Genomic DNA, 13389 nt, shown 5'->3' on the forward strand with positions numbered 1-13389 from the left:
AGGTAGGTTTGGTTTTGGTTGAGTGTAATTATGTGGATGTGGTTGGGTTGTGGCCATTTGGATGAGTGGTTTGGCTTGTGAACATTGGAAAAGTTGGTAATTTCTGTCTTTGGGTAAAAACTGATTTTTGACCAATTTCGGTGGTCTATAACTCGGTCCTCGGAGTTAGGAATTCTTCAAAACTGAATTTTTATGAAAGTTTATTCAACGATCTTTCCAACGGTTCAAAAATAGTTGAAAAAGGAATTTTGTAGAAGAAGTTATGTGTGGCGGAAGTTTGAGGTCTAAAAATGAAATTCTACAGCTTTTTCAGACTTAGTAAAATTTTTAAGAAAACGTACTCCGACGCGCATGCATGGCCGACGCGCACGCGTCATTCATAATTTTTACTCTCTCATGCGTGCGCCTGGCCGATGCGTACGCGGCGATGTATTGATGCAAGTGCCCAGAAGAAAATCCAGAGAGTTGCGCTGGTACTGTGCTGGGTTTATGCGAGGAGCACAAAACGCACCCATGCGTACGCGTCACTGACGCGCACGCGTCGCGCTACCTTTCTGCTTCCCATGCGTGCGTGTGGACGACGCTCACGCGTCACTTCCTTTTCCACTTTCCATGCGTGCGCATGGGCGATGCGCACGCGTGACCCTGTTTTCAGCAAAAGTTGATTTTGAGTTTTTAAAACCGAATTTCAGACTTTTAAGCCTCCATTCTCACCCTTTAAGTCTTAAAGCCTTATAGTAGGCCTAGAAATGAGAAGGGACTAGGAAGGGTGGTAGCTTGAGGGTGAAGTAAAGGGAGAGTAATGATGAATTATGATTAATGATGACTGTATGAGTTGCTGAGGGTGATGATGGAAGTGTGGTGTATGCCGTGAGCCAAAGGGCTGTATTTAATAATGATTATTGGCTGTTTATGGGTTATGTTATGAGCCGGATGGCTATGATAAATATTGATTTATGGCTGAAAATGAAAATATGGCTTTGAATGATTGTTTTATCTTGAGCTCTCTTTCTCGAAAGTGCGACCCCAGAGAGATGAAGGAAGGTGAGAATCTCCTTCCTTGTTCCTCCTGGTATTGTAAAATCGCCCCAGCGAGATGGTGGGAGGTTAGGATCCCCTCCTTGGTTCCTCCTGGGCATATGAGAACGTACCTTCTGGAATGATGCAAGGGTTGTAGTTGCGCCCCACTTGGTCCAGGTTGGTTAGTATAGAGGCTCCCCGGGTGGACGAAAGGGTTGTGGTTTCGCCCCACTTGCCCCGGGTTATGATGAGTGATGTATAAAATGTGTAATTATGTGATGTATAAGTGATGATATAGTCACGATGAATGAATGTGAAATGAGTATTTGAGATACGAGTTTTCCTGGATGAAAGCACTGATTAGCCACCACGTGCTCCAGGTTGAGACTCGATGCTCTGCTGACCCTATGTCGTAAGTGTGGCTGGACACTGTGAAAGTTCTGGATGAGCTCGCCCCCGTGGATAAACACCAGTGTGGATGTTGTATGATTATGATTATGATTATGTTTATGATTGAGAATTACTCGAGTTGGGGATGCGCGACACAGGGACAGTCTAATGGTTAGCTACCAGGACTTGTCAGGTTGGCTTTATAACCGACATATGATATCATCAGCCATAGGGTAGGCATACATCATTTGCATATGTTTGAATTGTTTGGGTTTTCCTATTTGTTTGGATTGCTATATCATATATGCTATGTTACCTGACTATATGCTATCTGTTCTACTTGTACCTTAATTGTGTATTACTTATCTGTATTGATTGTGTTTGTACAACTGAGAGGTCCCTCATGCTGCTGTCGGTTGATGCTGAGGACTATTCTTGTTGAGATGGAATAATGATATGATTAAATTAGAATGATGAGTATTGAATGAGATAATTTGAGTTCCCTGGGTAGACGCAATGAAGTGATTTCACTTGCTCCAGGTGAGGATATGAAGTATTGATATAGAATTTCTGAGACAAAATAACTGGTGATGGTTTGGCTTATGATTTTGATTTTGATTTGTTGGAGAGTTAGAGAGTTGGAAAGTATGAAGAATATGAAATGGATTTAGCATTCCCTTATGACAGTTGCCTGTTTATGGATTAGCGAGAACATAGGGTGAATATTTGGTGAAAGAAAGTTTAAGATGCTTAGTGAGTTTTTATTGCAGTGCATTGTATTTATTTGGCACTTTTACCGTACTGGGATCCCATGGGTCGAGGGTTCTCATTCCGTATATATCTCTTATTTTTCAGATACGGGTCCAGGTGCTCAGAAGTGAGCTGTGGTTCATCTGACAGACGGCGAAGATCTTTATATTCTCTACTTTATATTTTGCTTAGAATTTCTCCACCTTTATTTGAAAAGCTTATATTATGTATTGAACTCTTTTGAACTTGCCTATAGAGGCTCTTATGTTTCGTTTGGGAGAGATTAGGAAATACTGTTGTCAACTACTTTCATACTATACTCTAGCCGGCCTAAACTTCGCGGGTCGCGACTAGTGGCTATTTACTTATATTATATATCTATATATTGTCCTTCTCTTATTCTCCTTAATGCCTTTATCTGTATATCGCTTTTGACTTCACCCTTGAACTTTTAGTTGTCGATACGTGAGTGATACAGCTTCGCGATTTTGTTTCTACTCTTTTCAGGCTTCTCGATTAATACTCCTTTCAATTTTACTTATAATTATGTAATAAAAATTCACCTTGAGGGTCGTACCACTGTAATATTATTGACTTATGACTCGAGTATAAGGATTTGAATATTAGGGTGTTACAACTTGTCGCTTAATACTGATTATTAATTAACTAATTAATTAATTGGATGTTTCTTTAGTTGAGGATGAGGATTGAGGAGTATTATGGTTTGTTGAGAAAGAATGTTGTTAATGTGTAGTTACAAACTTCCTTGGTTATTGTCTACATAATCACATAATTTTGGTTGTTGTACCTATTTTAGTATTCTTTTGTTGTAATTGTATGGATTTAATTGAAGAAGAAAGTGATTGGAAATTTCACTGAACTGTAAAATACAAAAGCCTACTTATACCTAACTATTATGGTGCTTATATATAGATACTCTAATTGTTAATAACTCTTATAACTAACTAATTAATCTTCATTTCAATGTGATTCTCGTTTCATAAATTAATGAATCGAACATCATTAATATTATATGGTTCATATAATTGTTCATTATTTTGTGTTGATTAAATAATCTATTACCATATTTTTTATTTATATTTATTTATTGCTATGATTTATCTCAGAAAACAAGGTTCAATAGTGAAGAGAATGTGAATGGATCCAATGTAATGAAAGAGAACCCTTTGATTATATGAAAAATGGTCCTAATTTTGTTGGATATGAAGCCCCAAACCTTAATGATGGGGAAGAAGTCAGTGGGATTATTAAGAATGATGAAGCTGCTGCTGACGAGGTGGATTAATCAACTAATCATTAAAATGTTATAATAAGTCCATAAAATTAAATTTTAAGTATTTTTTGATGTCTTTTGTATTTTTTTAAGGAATTCTACCCGATATTATATGCAATGAATAAATTACATCCTATTTTGATTTGTGTTGTTTGAATTAAAAACATATTTAGTTTATAATGTAAATTTTATTATTTAGATTTTTTGAATTTTTTCTTTGTAAATTGATTTTGTAATTATCAAAATTTTGGGATATGATTATACTATAAAAAATATAAAAAATATAAATTTTTTTGTAATTATCTATGGTTACGGTTTAAGATAGGGTGACCATAGATAAGTTATGGTCACGGCAAAAAACCGTGACCATAGATAAGGCTGTGGTCACAGTTTTAAGGAGGAGTGACCATAGATAAGCTATGGCCACGGTGAAAACCGTGACTATAGATAAGGCTATGGTCACGGTTTTAAAGTAGGGTGACCATAGAGGCTATGGTCACGGCAAAAAATCGTGACCATAAATAAGGCTATGGTCACGGTTTTAGGGAGGGGTGACCGTAGAGGCTATGGTCACGGTTTTAGGTGGAGTGACCATAGAAGCTTGGCCGTGACCATAGATAAAGCTATGGTCACGGTTTTAAGGAGGGGTGACTATAGAGGTTATGGTCACGGTGAAAAAGTGTGGCCTAAAGTGTCAGAATTTGAAAATTCAAACCGTGACCATAGAAACCATAACCATAGATAAAAAAACCGTGACATAGACCTATGACCACGAGAGAATAGGCCACGGTAAAAAACTATGACCATAGATCTATGGTCACCTTTTTTACTAGCTACCGTAATCATAGACTTTTTTTGTAGTGTATCATTTTAACAGAAAAAATCAATTTTTTGTGGAAAAGACCTGTAGCAATAATTATTATTTTATCTATGGAAAATTCAAGGCTTTAGACACAATATCATTCTATAAGAATTAAGACAATAATATATTATGTATTTAATTATGCATTCATCTTATTTTTAGTAATTTTGATAGATGTTTAAACTAAAAAAAATATGAAACCATTTTTAGATAATATAGCTACTTTAATTTAAGAATAGACAAAATATGTTGATAAGTTTTGAAAAATAACAACATTAATCATATTACTTTGATTCTAAAAATAAATATGATACTAGAATATAAAATAATTTTAAATAATTTTAACAAAAATAGTTTTCAATAATAATTTCTTTTGCTATAATAATCAAGAAGGTAATTTAAAGATAAATTTGATCTCGTATTAAATTGTACTATTTACTTAAACCAGTTTCAACATAAGAATTAGAAAGTTTAAAAATTTTGTCATGAATCATGCAAAAATATCTATCAATTCAATCACTAATGTTATTTAACGAAAAATCTTTGAAAAGATAAAATTCTAAAGTAAATATTTTAATTTAATCATAAATTATATATTACTATTAATAAATAGTTATTATACTTTAAAAAAAAATAAAATTATTATTTATTAATTTTATTATTTTTAATATTAAAAATAATTAAATTTTAAATTTTATTTTATAAATTTTTATAGCAAAAATTACTGTATGTATTTTTATTTAAAAAAATTAAAAAAATATATTTTTATATATTATTATGTGAAAAATATGAGTATGTATATTAATATTACATAAATATAAAATTTTATTTATTTATTAAAATTAATTATTAAAATTAGCTATTATATATTTATATATAAATATATATATATATATATATGGTTAAATTTATTATTAATATATATTTTATAATTAAATATATATTTTATTAATTAATTTTAATATACACTTTACATAATTATATATATATAATATTATTTTAAATTTATGTATTTTGTTATATTCTAAAATAAATTTAAATATTCATATATTTAAAAATAAAAACTCAAGTATATATATATCCCTAGATAAAATTAATATTTAAAATTTATTAAATAATTTAAAAATTTTGACTAAATCGTAATTTAACCATCTTTTAGTATTAATTTTAGATGAAAGACGTATTCATCTATTTTAGCATACAAGCGGTATAATTGGTGTCATCCTTTAAATTATTCTTTTATAGTTTCCCCGCACAGGTATGAAATTGGAAATTACGGAGCGAGTAATGTTCTCCTTCTCCCTCCACCACCTGGAATAGCAACTTCTTCTTTTTCACCGACACGTGTGCACTTTCATCATTCCCTTTTTTTCTGTTTTCTTCCCACTTCAAACACACATTCACTGCCCACTCTCAACTTCCCAAGACACCATAAAAACACAAACACACAAGCCGCGTGTGGCAACTACTCATGCTGTTCCGTTCTCTGTCTTTGTCATCTCTTCTCAATGACACATACCTTATATCTTAATCTAAATACACCGCACATATCCCACTTCCTAAAGTTTCGCCAAATTCTCTTTCTCTCCCTCATCCAAATCTAATCAGAATTAGATAGAAGCAAAAGGAAAATACCAATAGGCACCACCAAGTTTGGAGTTTAAGGTATGATTTGTTTTTTCTCTCTTTAATCTGTTATGCTACTTTCTCTTTTAATTGGGTTTCCTCTTTCTTCATATCTTGTTATTTAAGGCTTGGATTTTGAGTTTTCTTAATCGTCAAGTTTCCAACTTTCTGTGATTTTGCAACTGGGTTTTGCTTTGTTTTGTTAACCTCTCTCTCTTAACATGGATAACACCGCAGTTTCTGTCTCCAAACGCATGGGTTATTCCACCTTGTTGCTGAACGCGTCTTTCCTCATCGTCTTCTCTGTTTTCCTTGTTCTTCATGTCAACTCTCCTTCAGAACAGCTTCCTCTGAGAAAGTACCATTTTACCCTTGGTGACATTGATGAGAATGATGATTCTTGCAAGAGCTTTCACAGCCTCAGTGACAACGAAGCAAAGTGCTTGTACTTGAAATCCAATGACCCTTGTGTCACTGAGGGTTATGTTGATTATCTTTACCTTTTCTACTGCAAATTTGGGGATTTAGCTCTTTTTGGTCAAACCCTTTTGTTCCTTTGGCTATTGGTCTTGTTCTACCTTCTAGCTAACACTGCTTCTGAATACTTTTGCCCTTCCCTTGAGAGCCTCTCAAAATTGCTGAGATTGTCCCCAACAGTTGCTGGAGTAACCCTTCTTTCCCTTGGCAATGGTGCCTGTGATGTCTTTGCAACACTTGTTTCCTTCAATGGCAGTGGCACTGGAGGTATTGGATTCAACACTGTGCTTGGGGGTGCTTCCTTTGTGTCCTGCGTTGTGGTTGGGATTGTTAGCATATCGGTTAGGCATCGAGGAATTCGAGTTAAGAAGTCTGCATTGATAAGAGATGTCAGTTTTCTTCTCTTTGTGCTTGTGTGCTTGTTCGCCATCTTAATTGCCGGCGAGATCAATGTTATTGGGGCAATTAGCTTCTGTTTGATGTATGTTGTTTATGTGGTTATTGTCTACATCTCGTCGACCCGGTGGAAGGGTGACTCTAGCGACGGTCAATCGAGTAATGGCGACGATCCGTCCGTGCCCCTTATCATTGGAATGGAGAAAGGAGTAATTGGTAATGATGAAAATGGATCTCAAGAATGTAGGTTCAACTTTGAGGAGAAATTCTGCTTTAAGAAATCTCCAGTTTGTAGATTTTCACTTTGTGTCTTGGAGTTGCCACTTTACTTGCCAAGGAGATTGACAATTCCGGTTGTTTGTGAAGAGAGATGGTCCAAACCATATGCAATTCTGTCAGCCCTGTTATCACCATTGCTATTGTCTTCTCTCTGGACCCCGGGAAGCCTAACGGTCTATGGAACCGGATTATTAATCGGAATCATCTTAGCCGTAGCCGCATTCTTCACCACCGAGCCATCTAGTCCGCCGAAGAAGTACATGTTCCCTTGGCTTGCAGGGGGGTTTGTGATGAGTGTTACATGGAGTTACATTTCAGCTCAAGAACTGGTTGGATTGTTGGTCTCACTTGGTTACATATACGGAATTAGTCCTTCAATTTTGGGGCTAACAGTTCTTGCTTGGGGAAATTCAATTGGAGACTTAGTGACAAATTTGACTATGGCGTTACATGGTGGGACAGAAGGTGCTCAAATTGCAATATCAGGTTGTTATGCTGGCCCTATATTCAACACTGTGATTGGATTAGGCTTATCCCTTGCAAGTTCAACTTGGTCACAGTATCCAAATTCTGTTATTATACCAAAAGATCCATATCTTTGGGAAACACTAACACTTTTGGTAATTGGATTGATTTGGGCACTTTTGGTGTTGGTAAGAAGGGATATGAAGCTTGATTCACTCTTAGGGGGAGGGCTTCTTGCCGTTTACTTCATTTCATTGTTTCTGAGGCTGATTCAGACATTAGGGACTTGCCAATTTCAGGATATATTACCAAAATGAACAACATTTTTGGGTCAGATGTTTTAGCAACTGACACTATTTTTCTGTAAAGGAGAACTTATACTATGTCACTGTCATTAGGTAAGTGTAAATCTCTTAGCTTCATGATTTCTTCCACTGTTGTTTGTACCTAGCTTTTCATGGTCAATGCCATGTTTTATGCATCCAGATATCTGGATTTTGTTTTGGAGACAATGTTTATATATAATATATGTTTAAATCATTCCTCCAAGTTTACTGTTTTTCTTAATTATTATGAATACAGTATTAACTAGTTTAATTTAATTTTTCTAGATTCGATGTTTAACCTTTTTTCACTCGTTTTCTTCATAAATTACTAATATCCGAATCTTATTATCAGAAACAATAATTTTATTATTATATATTTGTATTTATACATGCGTTGTTTAATATATTTTTAATATATATTTTATATTTTAATATATATTTTATACAAATAATTGATTTTGTGATTGATTTTTTTATATATCTACATAGAACGCTTAGAAATTCAACTAATCCAACCTTATTTGATCAGGGTCTTATGACAAATAAAATAAAGATTTTTTACCGAAGATTTTTCCTTTTTATTCACGAATTAAATTTTAGATAATAATTTTTTTTAAAATAAAAAGATTAGTAAAATAATAAAAATATTTTAATTATTTTTAAATTAAGATAATAAATATTACAAATTATTTAAAGATGATTGAAATATTATTTTATCACTCTTTAAATTTTTTTACTTTAGAAGATTTTTTTTTTCTTTATTAACAGAGGCTCCAATTTGAGATTTTTAGTTAACGAATCAGATTTAACAAAGTAATTTTTATTTATGTAGCATTAATAATACCCTAATCCTTCTTTGTTTACTGTTTTATTTAATCATTGAGTATACAGCATTATCTCATCCTTTTAACTTAACTTTACTATTATTATTATTATCATTATTATTATTATTATTAACTATGTCAATTGCATTAATGCGGATCATGTATAATATTTAATGTAGGATGAACATCATTCCACACCACATATTAAAAAGTTGATTTGATGATACCTATAATGAGACACAATCAAGAAATGCCAAAAGGGTAACCACCAAGATTGATGCTGATGTCGTTCTAAACTCTTTTAACGGTGATGCGTTACATGCCAATAAGTGATAACCAAATTTGTCTCGCAGCGTTAAAAGATAATGAATTTCTATGTAACAAGTGTCCAAAACTTTTAGATTATTCTTTTGACAAATTAAGCTACCTTGTTGGGGTGATTAGATAGGTCTCTGTGCCTACCCAATCTTATTCATTTTTCTTTGTAGGGGCATAATCTTAGTCCTTTTATTGATTTAGTGGCTCAACTTTTTCATGCTTTCTTCGGTCCTTACGATGGGATGGCAAAGTAGGAGAGAAAAATCAAGTGCCAAAGTTACGTTTGGGATAGAAATCTATCTATCTAGCCTGATTTTTTGGTTCAATAAACAGAATTTAGTTATTTACTATCAACGTTTTCATGTCTCATAACATAAGGCCAAGATCATGTCGAAAAAAATATGTGATGAAAATTTTGTTTGAAGTTGAATTGAGACTTGGGTGTGGATTGCCATATTATTATTGAGCTGTTTGTGAATGTTGATTTTAGAAAAAGAAATTATTATTATTATTGGGGTACGTACGTACTTATTAGTTTCGATTTTTAAAAGAAGGAAGCGAAAACGACAAATTTTAAAAGCTTTTCCTTTTCTTCGTTCTTATTAAATTCTAATTCAAAAAACTGGAATTTTGATAAACTTCACTTGTATGTTACTATATGCTTCCACTAAAATTAAGAAAGTTTCATAATCAAAATAATAGTCCAATAATCCATGCAAGCCGATCCATGCATGTATCACAGACAATATTCATAATCTATTTTATTGATTTGAAATGATGTTCGGTCCTTATTTAATTACTATTCATAGACTAGAAAAGCTAATTAATCTTATCCAAATAACAAACTATATATAGGCCTAATCCTGATCCATGGTAGACCTATATGTGGCTATGTGTGTATCAAATACAATTTATCATTTTATCTTCCTCTTTGTTTTTTTTTTTTTTTTTTTTAAACTAGGAAGTTTCATATTATGTAAAAATACGACTAAATATATATAATTTGTTAAGAGATGGGTGAATTTCGCCCCATTCTTAAAATAAATAAATAAAATAAAATAAAATAAAATAAAATAATATAATGTTGGAGCACAATTCAGTTCAGTTGCCATCAAAACGACGTCGCATTTCTCTCTATTTTATGTCGAACAGTATCAAAATGTTAGTGATTGATTTAAACGAGAAAGATCACTTTCATGCAGTTTGCTTGTCCTTCTCTTAATCCCAAGTTCAATTATTGTTGGAACCGACGTTTTCTACATCAATCATTTAAATCGCCACATATATATATATATATATATATGATGATTACGATGATAATTATGATATAAAATTATGCTAAAATTAAAATAATATTTTTTATTATTTAACAACACTTCTTAAAAGTATTTTTTAAAAAATGTGAATTAGTATCTATTAATACACTAATATTTATACTATTTTTCTATGTTAATTTTTTTAGATATAAAAAAATTATTGTAATAATTAATTAGTGTGTTTTATTTGATATAAATTTTATTTTTTTAATTTTAAATAATAAATCAAATCGTCAATTTTAAAAAATAATAAAATTTGTAAAAAAATCTAAGAGTAAGATTTCATAACATGTAAATTAGAGAGTTGATTTGTGTTAAAATAATTTTTTTTTATTATCAAATAAATTGAAAGATCTAATTTACATGTTTAAAATAAAAAAATAAATATAATTCTTAAATTTACATATCTAAAAAAAATTATAAATTATAAATCTGATGTTTAAATTTAAGATCTCTAAATAATAAAACACACCTTCAATAATGTTAAAAAACACTTGTGAAAAACGCAACCCAAAATTAAAAAGTGATTTTTCTACCGTATATCTACACATTTATATTATATATTATTTTATCAATAATGCTACATATATAAGTCATTTTGGTAACTAAGTCTAACTAAATTCGTTGGTCCAACTATAATAAAAATTACTTTCAAAATAAAATTTGTGACACACGCTCCAATGCTTCACTAGCGTACAATTCAAAGAGTTTGTACTACATGTACAAGTCTTTCTACACTTTCCGCAGCACACAAATTTTTGTTGGAGAGCAACACAAATTTTTAAAGTATAGCACATAACACAAATTTATCGATATAGCACACAAATTTTTTTACATAACACAAATTTTTGCACATAACACAATTTTTTGAAGCACAGCACACAAATTTTTGCTGCACCAAAATTTAAGTGTGTATTCTTTTATTGAGTTCTTTTACATAATTATTTTTTCTCTCTCTTTTTCTGCAAACCAATCACCATTCATTGCAAGCCAATGTTACATTACAGGTTCTATTTTCCAAAAAAAAAAAAAAAACACACACACACACAAAGATGCTCTTGATAAACTTTATCGATATAGCACACAAATTTTCGAAGCACAGCACACAAATTTTTGCAACACCAAAATTTATGTGTATATTCTTTTATTGAGTTTTGTTACACATTTATTTTTTTCTGTCTCTTTTTCTTCATAGTATGTAAATCGATCACCATTCATTGCAAGCCAATGTTACATTACGGATTCTATTTTTCAAAAAAAAAAAAATAAACACACACATAAAAAGGTGCTGTTGACACTCTTTTTAAGTATGTCATCATGGCTCATGGGTATTAACTCTGATGTGAAGTTCCAACATTTCTTGGTTATTAGGGTCCATAGAAAATGTGGCATGGCAATCTTTGAGTACACTCAATACATCTTCTTTGTGTTCATGGAATGTTGTCCTTAGATGCAAAAAGTACAAATCAGCTTTAAATGCAATGGCTCTTGAAAAGTTCAGCGATCACCTTGTCTTTCTTGCAGTTGTCCATGAACACTGCAAACATCATACCATATTACATGTGTAAATCAAACAAAGTGAAACAACACACCCCTTCATTTTCATAGCACACAAGTAATCGAAACTAATAGTTGGTAGCTCACATACACTAATTTGGTAGGTATCATTAAACAAATTCTGGTTTATCATAGCACACAAATATTTAAGTGTAATACACATTTTTGTTTAGCATAGCGCACAAATTCGCACATATGGCACAAAAACCAGAATCATAGAATAACACTAATTTTTCAAACAACTCAATTAAAGAAAACTAAGATTATCATAAATAACCATAATAAAAAAAAACAAAAATATATACAATAGAACACAAATATCGAATATAGAAAAATAACACAAGTAATAATCGAAGTTAATAGCCTGGTAGCTCACACTAATTTATCAAAAACCATTAAACAAATTTTGGTTTATTACAGCACACAAATATTTAAGCATAGCACACATTTTTGTTCAACATAATACACAAATTTACAACTATAGCACACAAATATTAAGCATAAAAAAATAATATAAAAGACATTCGTAATTTCACTCCATAAAAAAGATACATCAAATTCACAAAAAAAAGAAATTAAACAACAAAACAACAAAGACAATGGTGATGGTGACCCAACGGTGGCAGCGGTAGCAGTGACGACGATGGTGATGGTGGTAATGGTGGCGACAGCGACAATGACGACATTGGAGAAAGAGAAAGAGGAGAAAGAAAAGGGCGCATAACTGAAGTTTAAATTTTAATAACTTGGTTAATAAAAATACTTGGGCATCTAACATTTTTATTATTTTATTCTATGAAAAAATGTTGGGACACTTTAACCACACCATACATAAATTTTTAAGTTTGTCACTTATTGTCTTACATGAATAAAATAGTTATTTTTTATTTTTCTTATTTTATGAAACAATCATAATTAGTTATTTTCCACCAGTACAAAAATTGTAAAACATTTTTTTTGGTTTGTTATTTATTTAAACTAAAAAACATAATTAATAATAAATTTTTCCTAATACAACATTATTTACGCAAATCTCCTATTTTTATTATTAGCAAATTATATTGACTAATTTATTTTTAACAAATACAATAAAGATATGTGTTGAGTTTGAAAAACTAACAATATATTATAGATGATGATTAAATATTATTATTAGATTAAAAGTCAAATATATATTTATTTAGTGTACTCAACAAATTAATTTAATTATACTGACCCAAAAAATAAGAAAACAGGCTCAACAAATTAATGCAGCCCAGCATTGGTTCAATTTAAACAAAGCACTCATCATCATGTTTAGAATATGGACCAAGAACAATCACAAGCCTAACTAGGTGATCTAAATTCATTCCTTCTCTAACTTAATGGCTAACTAAGAAATTGAAATTCATTTTCATCTGAATTAAACACACACCGCCGAAACCAAATTCTATCTTCTCTCTTCCCTCTTTTTCTTCACCCACGTGAAAGTTCAAAAGAAAAAAAGAAA

The 13389-nt window shown here is 31.5% G+C and overlaps 1 protein-coding gene across 2 annotated transcripts; it reads left to right on the plus strand.

Moving 5' to 3' along the window:
- Nucleotides 1-5537: 5537 nt before the first annotated feature.
- Nucleotides 5538-9381, plus strand: LOC112754754 (cation/calcium exchanger 2). Of its 2 annotated transcripts, XR_011874446.1 has the most exons (3): nucleotides 5573-5981; nucleotides 6180-7957; nucleotides 8889-9381. XR_011874446.1 is itself a non-coding variant. In XM_025802510.3 (2 exons), the coding sequence occupies exon 2, from the start codon at nucleotides 6197-6199 to the stop codon at nucleotides 7874-7876; it is 1680 nt and encodes a 559-aa protein (XP_025658295.1). In that variant the 5' UTR covers nucleotides 5538-5981; nucleotides 6180-6196; the 3' UTR covers nucleotides 7877-8099. The 2 variants fall into 2 exon arrangements, 1 of the variants encoding a protein (XP_025658295.1); XM_025802510.3 differs by lacking the exon at nucleotides 8889-9381 and having other exon boundaries at nucleotides 5538-5981; nucleotides 6180-8099.
- Nucleotides 9382-13389: the final 4008 nt, after the last annotated feature.

Source organism: Arachis hypogaea, chromosome 16 (genome assembly GCF_003086295.3).
Source record: "Arachis hypogaea cultivar Tifrunner chromosome 16, arahy.Tifrunner.gnm2.J5K5, whole genome shotgun sequence".
In the NCBI taxonomy this organism is placed as follows: Eukaryota; Viridiplantae; Streptophyta; class Magnoliopsida; order Fabales; family Fabaceae; genus Arachis; species Arachis hypogaea.